The 12269-nt window shown below is 46.2% G+C and overlaps 1 protein-coding gene across 3 annotated transcripts in view; it reads right to left on the bottom strand.

Moving 5' to 3' along the window:
• The window catches only part of MYH10 (myosin heavy chain 10), a 126848-nt gene that overhangs the window by 7404 nt on the left and 107175 nt on the right, over positions 1-12269 (bottom strand). For all 3 annotated transcript variants that reach the window (XM_040331131.1, XM_040331132.1, XM_040331133.1), the window contains exons 26-39: positions 11195-11318; positions 10931-11102; positions 10416-10628; positions 9739-9883; positions 9333-9539; positions 9028-9132; positions 6310-6462; positions 5914-6162; positions 5583-5795; positions 4200-4412; positions 3902-4063; positions 3662-3790; positions 2907-2995; positions 684-807 (exon numbers count right to left, since the gene is read on the bottom strand). In XM_040331131.1, the coding sequence (XP_040187065.1) occupies positions 684-807; positions 2907-2995; positions 3662-3790; positions 3902-4063; positions 4200-4412; positions 5583-5795; positions 5914-6162; positions 6310-6462; positions 9028-9132; positions 9333-9539; positions 9739-9883; positions 10416-10628; positions 10931-11102; positions 11195-11318 (2298 nt within the window). The remainder of the gene's footprint in view (positions 1-683; positions 808-2906; positions 2996-3661; positions 3791-3901; positions 4064-4199; positions 4413-5582; positions 5796-5913; positions 6163-6309; positions 6463-9027; positions 9133-9332; positions 9540-9738; positions 9884-10415; positions 10629-10930; positions 11103-11194; positions 11319-12269) is intronic.

Here is a 12269-nt window from a genome sequence, read left to right as displayed (position 1 = left end):
GAACCAAAAAACACAATCTGCTGGCCCCCGGACCCTTTCCATAAAAACGCACAGATGTATAGGAAACCGTGTTACGTGGACTGTAGTGCGTTTCTGCAAAACTGAAAACGCACTAAAAAATGTATCGTGTGACCCAGGCCGAAGGCTCGGCTCACATTAGTGCGATGCGGGAAACCCTGCGAATCCAGTGCTAGGTTCCCACATCACACCTGAATCGCCGGCGGTCCTCACTGCCCTATGCGAACCGCTGGGAGTGCGAATACAAAGTTATTGACACCCCCCCAGAAAGGTTAGCAGGGCGAACTGTGAATTCAGACAAGAATCAGATCGCATGGGTGTGAGCGCTTACACAATCCTATTCTGGTGCAGAGAAAAAAAAAAAGGTCCTGCGTGACTTTGGTCCAAATGCGATGCTAATCAGAACCATAGAGTTTGTATGGCCGAAATTTGCATCGCGCAGCAATGCGGTACGAGTCGCATGCGATGTCTGACATCACACCCGTCCTGAAACCACTTTCTGGCACTTTTTGCTTACATAACAATCAGTATTTTTTTAGAAATGCAACGATACCATTTGTTTTGTTCTTTTAATTTTTTGAACATGTCGCCGATGACATTCAGGTAAACCGGAAGTGATGTCAGTTCATGGAGACCCAATCAAAGCTCATCCTGGGTTTGCTCACCTGAAGAGTGGTTTTGCGGAATCGATCGTTTAGAAGTTCCATGTTGCTCTGTTCCTCTTCCAGCTCCTCCTCCAGCTGGGAGATCTTGGCTTCCAACCGCCGCTTTTCATCTAGGAGGGCCGACCTGTAGGACATATGGAAAAATAGTCCTATGTTTTAGACAAAAAATTACAGTCTGTGAAACGGTCCACCAAGATCCCCTGCTACCTACGTGACCGCTGCTACAAATAAACACCGTGACAAAATGCGCTGCCATGAACAATTAACCGAAATTTGACTATACGTTTATGTTCTTTTTTTTTTTTGTTTACGAAAGCTTTATTACGTATATTTTCTATGATCATCAGCTCCACCTAGAGGCCATAATGGTTTTATTTTTTTTCAGCCGCTTTCCGGGGTTGTCGGCAGAAACGATCGGGTCCCTCTCCCCTCACAGGCTGGATGCCGAGAGAGGGGAAAATGCACCCCCCCCCCGGATGGATGGCGGAAGAGACGTCACACTGCTCAATGCTCTTAAAAGGGGGAATTTTTGTTTTTTCAAATGACATTTATTTAATTTTTATTGCAAATATGAGATCTGAGGTCGTTTCTGACCCCAAATCTCACATGCTTTTTTTTCCATTACAAGGGATGTTTACAATCCTTGTAATAGGAATAAAAAAGTGACCCAATTTAAATTTTTTTCTTTATAAAAGGACAGTAAAAAAATAAATAAAAAAAATAAATAAGAACATTTTTTTTTAAAGCGACCTGCTCCTCTGAGCTTGCGTGCAGAAGCAAAAATATACGCAAGTCGCGCACGCATATGAAAATGGTGTTCAACCCACACATGTGAGGTATCGCCGCGATCGTTAGAGCGAGAGCAATAATTCCAGCACTGGGCTCTGTATCTCAAAACATGCAACCTGTAGAAATTATTTAAACTTCGCCTATGGAAAAATTTTAAGGGTAAATGTTTGTCGCCATTCTGCGAGCGGGCGCAATTTTGATGCGTAACATGTTGGGTATCAATTTACTTGGCGTAACATTATCTTTCACAATATAAAAAACACAAAATTGGGCTAACTTTACTGTTTTAAATTTTAAGTCAAAAAATATTTTTATTTTTTTAAATTGCGCTTGTAAGACCGCTGCGCTAATACAGCGTGACAAAGTATTGCGATGGCTGCCATTTTATTCTCTATGGTGTCTGAAAAAATTAAATAATGTTTTTGGGGGTTCCAAGTAATTTTCTAGCAAAAAATAAACAGATTTTTAACGTGAAAACACGAGTGTGAAAAATTGGCCCGGTCCTTTAGTTAAATGAGCTCCGAGCACAACACAGCGATGCCGGTGCATTGCCATGAAATGAGATTTGCCATGGAATGAGATGGTCCGCCTCCATCTCATCCTATTGGCTCACTCATGTCACGTGACAAAACATCAGTCACAGCTAGGCTATCATAGGGAGAGGATCTCCTCTCCCTGTGATAGCCCGATAGCACTGTCAGCAGCGTGCCTCCCGCCAGCGCTAAGTACACCCCGCGCCCGCAGCTCTACTCCCCGATTACGTACACCCCGCAGCTCTACTCCCCGTCCCCCGTTAAGGCTCAGGGAACGGGGCGAGTCTACGCTATTAGACCACCAGCTCTGCCATCATTCTGGGGCGAGTCTACGCTATTAGCGTAGACCTAGCGTTGGCTACGTTACGCTACTAACGTAGCCAACGCTAATAGCGTAGACTCGCCCCGTTCCCTGAGCCTTAACGGGGGACGGGGAGTAGAGCTGCGGGCGCGGGGTGTACTTAGCGCTGGCGGGAGGCACGCTGCTGACAGTGCTATCGGGCTATCACAGGGAGAGGAGATCCTCTCCCTATGATAACCTAGCTGTGACTGATGTTTTGTCACGTGACATGAGTGAGCCAATAGGATGAGATGGAGGTGGACCATCTCATTCCATGGCAAATCTCATTTCATGGCAATGCACCGGCAGAACGCATACATATGGCAGCATGGTGTAAGTCATGGGTCTTCAAACTACGGCCCTCCAGTTGTTCAGGAACTACAATTCCCATCATGCCCAGTCATGTCTGTGAATGTCAGAGTTTTACAATGCCTCATGGGATGTGTAGTTCCGTAACAGCTGGAGGGCCGTAGTTTAAGGATCCCTGGTGTAGGGTGGTGCCACTTTGCTGCCACATAGTATAGACGCACAGCTGAGTTCAATTTAAAATATATCACTCACTTTCCTGAAGTGCTGTTTGAGATCTCGTCAGCGAGTTCGTCTCTCTCCTGCTCGGCGTGGCGGCGCCCGCGCTCAGAGGCGGCCAGATCCTAAGGGTGTAAAGTAAAACGTGTCACTGAAAGTCAACGAACAGCGGACCGAGGGTTAGGAACCGTGAATCGGCGTTACAGTCACTGCACCATAAAGCCTAATTTATACTTGTGGTGGTGGGGGGTTCGGCGCAATAAAAAATAGGTTCCACCCCCTTAGCGCCAACAGTAAGCAAATATGTGGCCCCGTGTAAAACCACTTACCGCACTGACGGCGTACTCCCTGCATGGCAATTGGCAGGGATCGGTAATCCTGATGCATACAGCCGAAAGCTGGCAGGAGGGGGAGAAACTGTCTTTTAGCTGCTGCACAGAGCCGCAAAGGGCATCCTTCTGTAATTGCCCCTCCGTCCAACCACACCAATTCCCTCTGCTGTCCGGGCCCCACTGTGTGCCCGGGCCCCCTACCGGAGGACTGGTGGTCCCCCCCATCGGCAGCCCTTGTTGTCAGCTCACTAGAGGAAGTTGGGAGGTTTTTTATTTTTGGCAGCCATTTTTATTTTCTGCAGCGCTTTCAATGGGATTACACGAGACGAGCGATGCATGTATAGTAGATATGTACTGTATGTTTGCTCAGCCATGCACGTTGGTGGTAAGGCCTTGCAGCAGTACAGGGGTATTGAGATGCTGGACCGTCAAGCCAACGGCATTCTGTAACACTCGTACCTCCTGAAGTTGAAGAATTTCGGCCTCCAGGTTCTTCAGCTTCTTCTCATTCTCCTTAGACTGAGCGAAGATGTCATCCCGGGATGCCCTGGCGTCTTCCAATTCCCGCTGGTAGTCCTTCATTTGCGCCTGCCGAGAATAAAAGTGATCAAAAGTAAGAAACTAACAAGGAAGGGCGATGGTGGATCTCAGAACTTTTCATTCTTTGTTCTGAAGATTGTCCGCTGTTCTCCACGTTACCTGCAGCTTACGCAGTTGTTTGATGGCGTCTTCACGTCCTTTATTGGCCGCCTCAATTTGAGACTCCAGATCCTTCAAATCCATTTCCAGTTTCTTCTTGGAAGCCACAGCCAGAGCTCGCTGTTTGCGCTCATCTTCCAGCTCCGCCTCCAACTCCCGCACCTTGGAAAGATGAACACAAACTATATGGAAACCCAATTACCACGGCAGACTATGACTGGATGAAGATCGGAAAGGTCCTAGATGGAACTCGGTAAAGCAAACCCCCCCCCCCCCCCCAGCAGGATGGGTCACCTACCTGCTTGACCAACATGCGCTTCTTCTCTTCGTTCTGCTCATCCCGTGCCTGCAAGTCTCGCTCAAACTGCGCCTTCATGGCCTGCATATTGACTTCCAGGCGCAGCTTTGCGTCTTCCGTTCCCTGCAGCTCATCTTCCAGTTCTTCCAGCTGAGTTCTCATCTCTTCCACCTGCTGCTCCAGAGCGCGCTTCGATTTTTCCAACTCGTGAACCTGGCAAAAAAAAAAAAAAGACACCAAGAATCAGAATGTGCCGAAAAAGGCCACAACAAAAAGCCGAAGTTCTAACAAAGAAATGATATAGAGTTGGGCAACACCTCAACTGGACCGATTCTACACCTACAACCAAGTTTCACTATATCTGCTCTCCCCAGGAGCCTGCAGTCACTATATCTGATCCCCCCCCAGGAGCCTGCAGTCACTATATCTGCTCTCCCCAGGAGCCTGCAGTCACTATATCTGCTCCCCCCAGGAGCATGCAGTCACTATATCTGCTCTCCCCAGGAGCCTGCAGTCACTATATCTGCTCTCCCAAGGAGCATGCAGTCACTATATCTGCTCTCCCAGGAGCCTGCAGTCACTATATCTGCTCTCCCAGGAGCCTGCAGTGACTATATCTGGTCTCCCCAGGAGCATGCAGTCACTATATCTGCTCTCCCCAGGAGCCTGCAGTCACTATATCTGCTCTCCCCAGGAGCCTGCAGTCACTATATCTGCTCTCCCCAGGAGCCTGCAGTCACTATATCTGCTCTCCCCAGGAGCCTGCAGTCACTATATCTGCTCTCCCCAGGAGCCTGCAGTCACTATATCTGCTCTCCCAAGGTGCCTGCAGTCACTATATCTGCTCTCCCCAGGAGCTAGCAGTCACTATATCTGCTCTCCCCAGGAGCCTGCAGTCACTATATCTGCTCTCCCCAGGAGCATGCAGTCACTATATCTGCCCTCCCCAGGAGCCTGCAGTCACTATATCTGATCTCCCCAGGAGCCTGCAGCCACTATATCTATTTTAGTAAATATAAACGGCTAAATACCTTTTCTCATCAGCAGTATATTAGCAGTCTTGTGACTTCTATTAGTGTCTAGTCAAAGCTTGTAGGAGGAGTTTTCATCTACAGCCCATAGTACATTAGTGTGATTATCAGCTCCTTACATTTGTGGTCATTTGGAGGAATCCCCCCTTACAGAAAGCTAAAATGATAAGTGTTGTCAGTGGCTACCTATCTGAGAGGCAGACATTGTTCAAGGAACCCCTAGCAACCTCTGGAGAAACCCAAAGATTCCATGGAACCCTAGTTTAGAAAGGCTGTGGTAATCTGTGGCAAAACCCCCAACATTACGAAAACACTGATCCTTGTGACCGAACAGATCTTTCAGGTAACTTACGCTCTTCCCAACATCATCTTTGGAGCTCATCAGATCTTCCATCTCTGCTCTCAACTGCTTGTTCATCCTCTCAAGTTCATCGCGAGCCTCCAGCGCCTCCTCCAGGGCTCTGGCTAATGACAAAGCTTTGGTCTCCTTTTCCCGCGCGTCCGCCTCGGCCCGATCGCGTTCCTCGGCGCACCGGGCTGAGATGGTCTTTTCTTCAGCAAGAAGCTGGTGGGACAGACGGATGAGATTAATGTCGGGTTTCATAAACAAGGGAAATCTTTATATACATCTCAGGAGAGGTACTGGACATAATCTAGTAAAGGAAGGGGCAACGTCAACTGACCTGGTCAAACTTCTTCTGTTTCTTCTCCAGGTTGGAGACAATCTGCCTCTGGTGATCGAGGTCCACAATCAAGTCATCCAGCTCTTGCTGAAGTCTGTTTTTGGTCTTCTCCATCTTCTCGAAGGCCAGGCCCTTTTCCTCCAAGCGAAGGCCCATTAGCTCCATGTCCTTCATGAGCTTCTTTTTCACCTCTTCTAACCCTTCGATCGTGCCCACGTCATCTTCCAGCTTCTTCTTGGATTCTACAAGCTGGTTTAAAAAGTAGAAAAGCCGTCAGCTGATATTACGTAATCGGGGGAAAAGGCAACAAATTGAATTCTGATTGGTTAGGACATTTTCCTCATTATGCAGCCCCTTTTTAGAACATATAATATTCCAACGACAAAGGGTGCCTACCTGTGCCTGGAGGTTGACAATCTGCTTCTCCATGGCCTTGCGGGCCTCCTCCTCTTCCTCCTGTTGCTCCAGCAGGTTGCCCTTCTCCTCCTCTAGCTGTCGGATACGGCTGCTAAGGTTCAGCTTCTGCCGAGTCTCTTCCTGGAGCAGTTCCTGTCAAAGGGACAAAGCGTAAATTGGGGATTTTCTTTTTGTGTGAAATTAATTACCGTATATACTCGAATATAAGCCGAGGCACCTAATTTTACCACAAAAAAAAAAAAAAAAATGGGAAAACTTATTTACTTGAGTATAAGCCTAGGTTGTCCATCTGCATGCCTCACTGTGCCCATGACTAGACTTATGTTTAACATGGGAGTCTATAGAAGCGGCGCCTGGCTTCAAAATATCTGTGCTCCCCGGCCATAGGTCCCCCAGACAGCAAACTTTGCACACTTGTAGAGGACAACATGGGCTACCAGTGTGCCACGTTTCGGGTCCCGGAGACCTACGACCGGGTCCCCAAATTTACAGGAGAAATGACCGTTTAACATGGGAGTCTATGGAAGGGGTGCCCGGCTTTGAAAGAAAACGGTGCTCCCCGGCCGTAGGTCCCCCAGACAACAAACTTTGTAGAGGAGAACAGGGGCTATAAGTGTGCCAAGTTTGGGGTCCAGGGGACCTACGGCCGGCCGGTACCGGGTCCCCAAAGTCCGGGAGATCAGGCGGAAAAAGGTGACTCGAGTATAAGCCGAGGGGGGGCATTTTCAGCACCAAAAAATGTGCTGAAAAACTTGGTTTATACTTGAGTATATACGGTAAGCCCGATTGAACACAGTCAGTCCACCCAGAAGTTCTATTTCAGATGTAGGTGGTGTCTGCTCAGCCAAGTCAACTCAAGTTTGTTTATTTTACAAATCGTAGAGAGACGACTCCTTCCCTAACCTTTCCAAAGTTCACCAACCCACCATTGGGGTATTCCACTTCTCCCGTTATATAAAACATAAATAAAATAAAAACCATGCTAGGGTGTCTAAATCGTGGCATCATAATAACATAAAGGAGCTAGCACTATACCTCAAAACTTGGTATAGGGTGTTCATAATTATTTGTATTTCTATGATATATATATATATATATATATATATATATATATATATATATATATATATATATATATAAATAACACACATACATACAGTAAAACTTTGGTTTACGAGAATAACTCGTTCCAGAAACATGCTTGTAATCCAAAACACTTGTATATCAAAGCATTTTTTTACAGGGTATATAAGAGAAGAGAGGCGCCTCTAAAGCCCCGTACACACGGTCGGACTTTTGCCCAACCAACTTCAAAATCCGGCACTTTTCGTATTTGTCCGACCGTGTGTATGTTCCATCGGACCAACTTTTTTGGCTTCAATCGGACAAAAAGTTGGGTCTGTGAACGGACCAACTTTCTGTTCCGAAAAGTCCGATTGTGCAAAGTGCGACCGTGTGTACAGCAAACCATCGGACTTTTGGACAAAGTACAAATGCGCATGCTCAGAACCAATGTTAAACTCAACCAACAATAGCAGAAGTTAACCAAAGGGTGGCGGTAAAGAGCAAGTAAAACCACGTGATGTTGGGAAAGTGTTAGAAAAGTTTGCAGAAAAGTCCGAGCGTGTGTATGCTATGGGTGTGATCGGACAAATCAATTAAGACAAAAATCCAAGGGAAATTTTGTTGGATGTCCTACCGTGTGTATGAGCCTTAAGTGTAGCAATAAGTTGCTAAATGTTGTCCCTTCATTACATGTAACCATATTGCTACACTTAGAGGAGGAGCCTCTCTTCTCTTTTATACTCAGTGGTGACATGACGCTACTCTTATATCAAGACATCGCTTATATATCAAGGCAAGATGTATTAAAACATTTTGCTCGTCTTCCAAAACGCTCTCAAACCAAGGTTTTACTGTGTGTGTGTGTGTATATATGTATATATATTAATAATATCTGTCTATCCAATAGATGTGTGTGTATGTATATGTGTGTGTGTATATATATATATATATATATATATATATATATATATATATATATATATATATATATATATATATATATATATATTATATCTCTATTTTTTATATATATATATATATATATATATCTATCTCTCTCTATAAAATCTATATATATATATAATAAAAAAGAAAATAATTTATGCGCTGCACTTTGTTTTTTCATAATATAAATAAAGCCTGCCATGGATGATGCGATTTTATTTCCCGCAACACAGGTCCATGTCCTCATCTGCTGCAAACTTTTACTATCCATGTACAATTGAGCTGCTACATGATTTCTGTGACTTTGCAGCAATTTGTTTTCACCTTTTGACCCCCACCACCCCATCAAACCAGTGTTTTATATCTTGACCTGAAGGCTGCATTCACACCTGAGCGGCGTTTTTTTACCGCGATTTTGGACAGGTCTAGGGTCACTAATGCTAAAAGCAAAAAAACGCCCAAATACGCTGAATTAGAGCGACAAAAAAGTCTCCAGAACTTGTCTGAGCTTCAGGCGTTCGGCGTTTTGGAGTGGAGATGTGAACCGTCTCCATTGAGAATAATGTATTTTTTCCCCTCTAGCGTTTTGGAGCTTCATGCTTCAGGCGACAAAACGCTCAGGTGTGAATGCAGCCGTAAGAACATAATAGCCAAGCGCTAACAATCCAGGAATCGCACCGAACAGACCTGAGTGTCCTGCAGCTGGGACTCCAGGCCAGTGACGTCCTTGACCAGTTTAATCCCTTTCTTCTCAGCTTCCTCCAGCAAGGTTGACACGTTGTCCAGCTCATTCTGTAATAGTCAATAATAAATCATTATGTATCATATCACAACCTTTCAGCATAAAACCCACTGTCATGATAAAGAAGAACTAGTCGTGTCTATTTCATAAGTCAACAGGATTCAGTTGGGGGGATGTATGGAAAAGCCGACCAACAGCATATTGGCCTTTCAGGTAAGTGATGGAAGGCTTCGTAGGTGGGACGCGGTACCTGAAGTTTGCTGGTCTTTTCTGCCAGCTCGGCGCGCAGCCTGTCCCCCTCGGACACCTTGGCGTGAAACTCTTGAACTTGACCCTCCAGTTTTTTCCTCTTGTACTCGGACTCCGACTTCTGCTGCTGAAGAACCTTCACCTCACCGACCAGCTCCTTGTTCTCAGAGTCCAGGCTCTGCTTGTTCTTCTCCAGGTTCACTTTGAGCTGTGCAGGACACAGGGAAATAAAAGGTCTAAAGAACTTTGATTTTTACAAAACCCCCAAAAAACTCCCAATAAGGATCAAGAGGCAGAACTTCCCTACTCCTCACTGGAAGTGTCAAGTAAAATTGGTGGCCTATCGAAGGGAAATTTCCACATTTAACCTCAAGTAGCCCTCCTAGATCCAGGTCTCGGAATCTTACCCTCTTGGCCTGCTCCAGCTGTTCAGATAACTCCTCCAGGGCGGTGGCTTGGCGCTGCCTCATTTCCTGGATCTGAGCCTCGTGGTTTTTGGTTTCCTCCTCAATGCTCTTTTTCAGCTCAGTCACTTCCTGCTCACGTTTGGTCCTCAAAGAAGAAAGAAATTTGAGTGTCAACTTGACAGTGGCCAGTCACAGGAGACAACCCCAACATGGAAATTGTCTTCAGTCACAGGAGACAACCCCAACATGGAAATTGTCTTCAGTCACAGGAGACAACCCCAAGGTGGAAATTGCCTTCAGTCACAGGAGACAACCCCGAGATGGAAATTGCCTTCAGTCACAGGAGACAATCCCGAGATGGAAATTGCCTTCAGTCACAGGAGACAACCCCAAGGTGGAAATTGCCTTCAGTCACAGGAGACAACCCCAAGGTGGAAATTGCCTTCAGTCACAGGAGACAACCCCAAGGTGGAAATTGCCTTCAGTCACAGGAGACAACCCCAACATGGAAATTGTCTTCAGTCACAGGAGACAACCCCAACGTGGAAATTGTCTTCAGTCACAGGAGACAACCCCAACATGGAAATTGTCTTCAGTCACAGGAGACAACCCCAACGTGGAAATTGTCTTCAGTCACAGGAGACAACCCCAACGTGGAAATTGCCTTCAGTAAATACCTCAGTTCCTGCTGGGCAGCTGTGGTGTCCAGAGTGTCCTCCAGCTCCGTCTTTAGTGCCTCCAGCTCCTCGCTCAGGTCCCTCTTCTGCTTCTCCGCTTTGTTCCGGGAAGCCTTTTCAGACTCCAAGTCTTCTTGTAACTCTGCAATCTGGGCCTGTAACTCCCGCACCAGCTTCAGAGCATTGTTCTTCTGCACCACCTCCTCATCTCCCCTATCATGGGAACAGAGGGGGACAAAGAGTAAATAGGTTAATGAGATTAAAACCAGGGGTGTCCAAACTTTTTTTAAACGGCATACTATTCATTTCATAACATTGATGATATACAATATATATCTTCTCCGCTCAGGCATATTATCTTTAAAAAATATATATAATTATCTCTCTCCCATCCCCCTCTCTCTAAAAGGCCACAATCCGGCCCTCCTAAAGTGCGAAGGACAGTAGACCGGTCTTTTGTTTGAAAAGTTTGGCGACTCCTAGTCTAGACCTTCACATGGAGCTTCTCCAATCACCTGGCTAAAGCAGCTTGCAGCTCCTCCTCTTTTTTGGCCAACTGTAATTTCAGTTCTTCGATCTGGGCCTGCAGCTCAGCGATTTGGTCCGCGAGGTCGGAGGTCTCCCCGTCCAGCTTCCTTTTGGACTTCTCCAATTCCTGCCGCGTCTTCTCCTCCTTTTTTAATCTTTCTGAAAGTCAGACAGAAAAAAAATATATGATGACCCTTGAAAAGGCCGAGGGTGTGGAAATGAAGAATTTACAACAACAGTCTACATTATACCTTCAAGGTCCGTAATCATCATCTCCTGCTTGTTCTTCAGCTTGGCCAAGTTTTTGGCTTTCTCCTCTTCCTCCGCTAGCTGTGCGCTGCACTCCGATATCCTCTCCTCCATAAGCTTCTTCTCCTGAGGAGAACAATTTGGGAAAAACCATTGAGGGTGTTTAGGCAAGTTTTTAATTCGGGATAAATTATTCTAACTGGGAATACGTGCCTTCTACATCCAATATAATGTTAACTGCTGAATATTTTTCTCCATAAAATCAGGGCTGTAGATTTATTTTTTCCTGGGGGGGGGGGGGGGGGGGGGAGGGGTTCAGGTCTTTCAAACTCAAAAGGCATCATTTACACTGGGGGATGTACGGTAAAAACATGTAACAGCAGAGTGGGGCCATGAGGCTTTGCAATGAGACCTTGCAGTAATTTCATGCTTTAAGGGGGACCCCTTATTAAACTGAGGGGATTGGGCACAATAGAAGGGGGTCTGCACTCAAACTCTGACTGCTTCTACTGTGCTGAGGCTAAACAGCAGGGACACTGTCTGGGCATTTTGCAAGGATGCTATTGGGGGGGGGGGGGGTTTGAACACCCCTGACCCCCACCCTTATCTACGCCCCTGCATAAAATATTGCTCAAGTTGTGAAGACTTTCTCCCATACAAGATCTAGCACTCGGCCTTTGGGGCATGGATCCCACGCATTCCAATGAAAGCAAGGGTCCAGTAAAAAAGGGTCCAGGACATTATACGTTCTTTGGACCTCTGGTAGGTCTCTTTCTCCCATACAAGATCTTTCACTCGGCTCATGTAGCCTTTGGGCCTGGATCCTAAGCATTGCAATGAAACCAAGAGGGCCCAGTAAAAAAGGGTGCAGGACATTATATGTTGTATGGACCTCAAGTATGTCTATCTTTCTCCCATACAAGATCTTGCACTCGGCTCATGTTGCCTTTGGGCCTGGATTCCAATGAAGCCAAGGGCCCAGTAAAAAAAAGGGCATTATACGTTGTTTCTCCCCCCGAGCTGTGGATCTCTGCAGCTCCTCCAGAGTTACCATGGGCCTCTGATGAATGCTCTCCT

The sequence above is a fragment of the Rana temporaria genome, chromosome 12 (assembly GCF_905171775.1).
Source record: "Rana temporaria chromosome 12, aRanTem1.1, whole genome shotgun sequence".
Taxonomy (NCBI): domain Eukaryota; kingdom Metazoa; phylum Chordata; class Amphibia; order Anura; family Ranidae; genus Rana; species Rana temporaria.
Note: the sequence above shows the minus strand (reverse complement) of the source record. Positions and strands in the feature narration are given on the sequence as shown.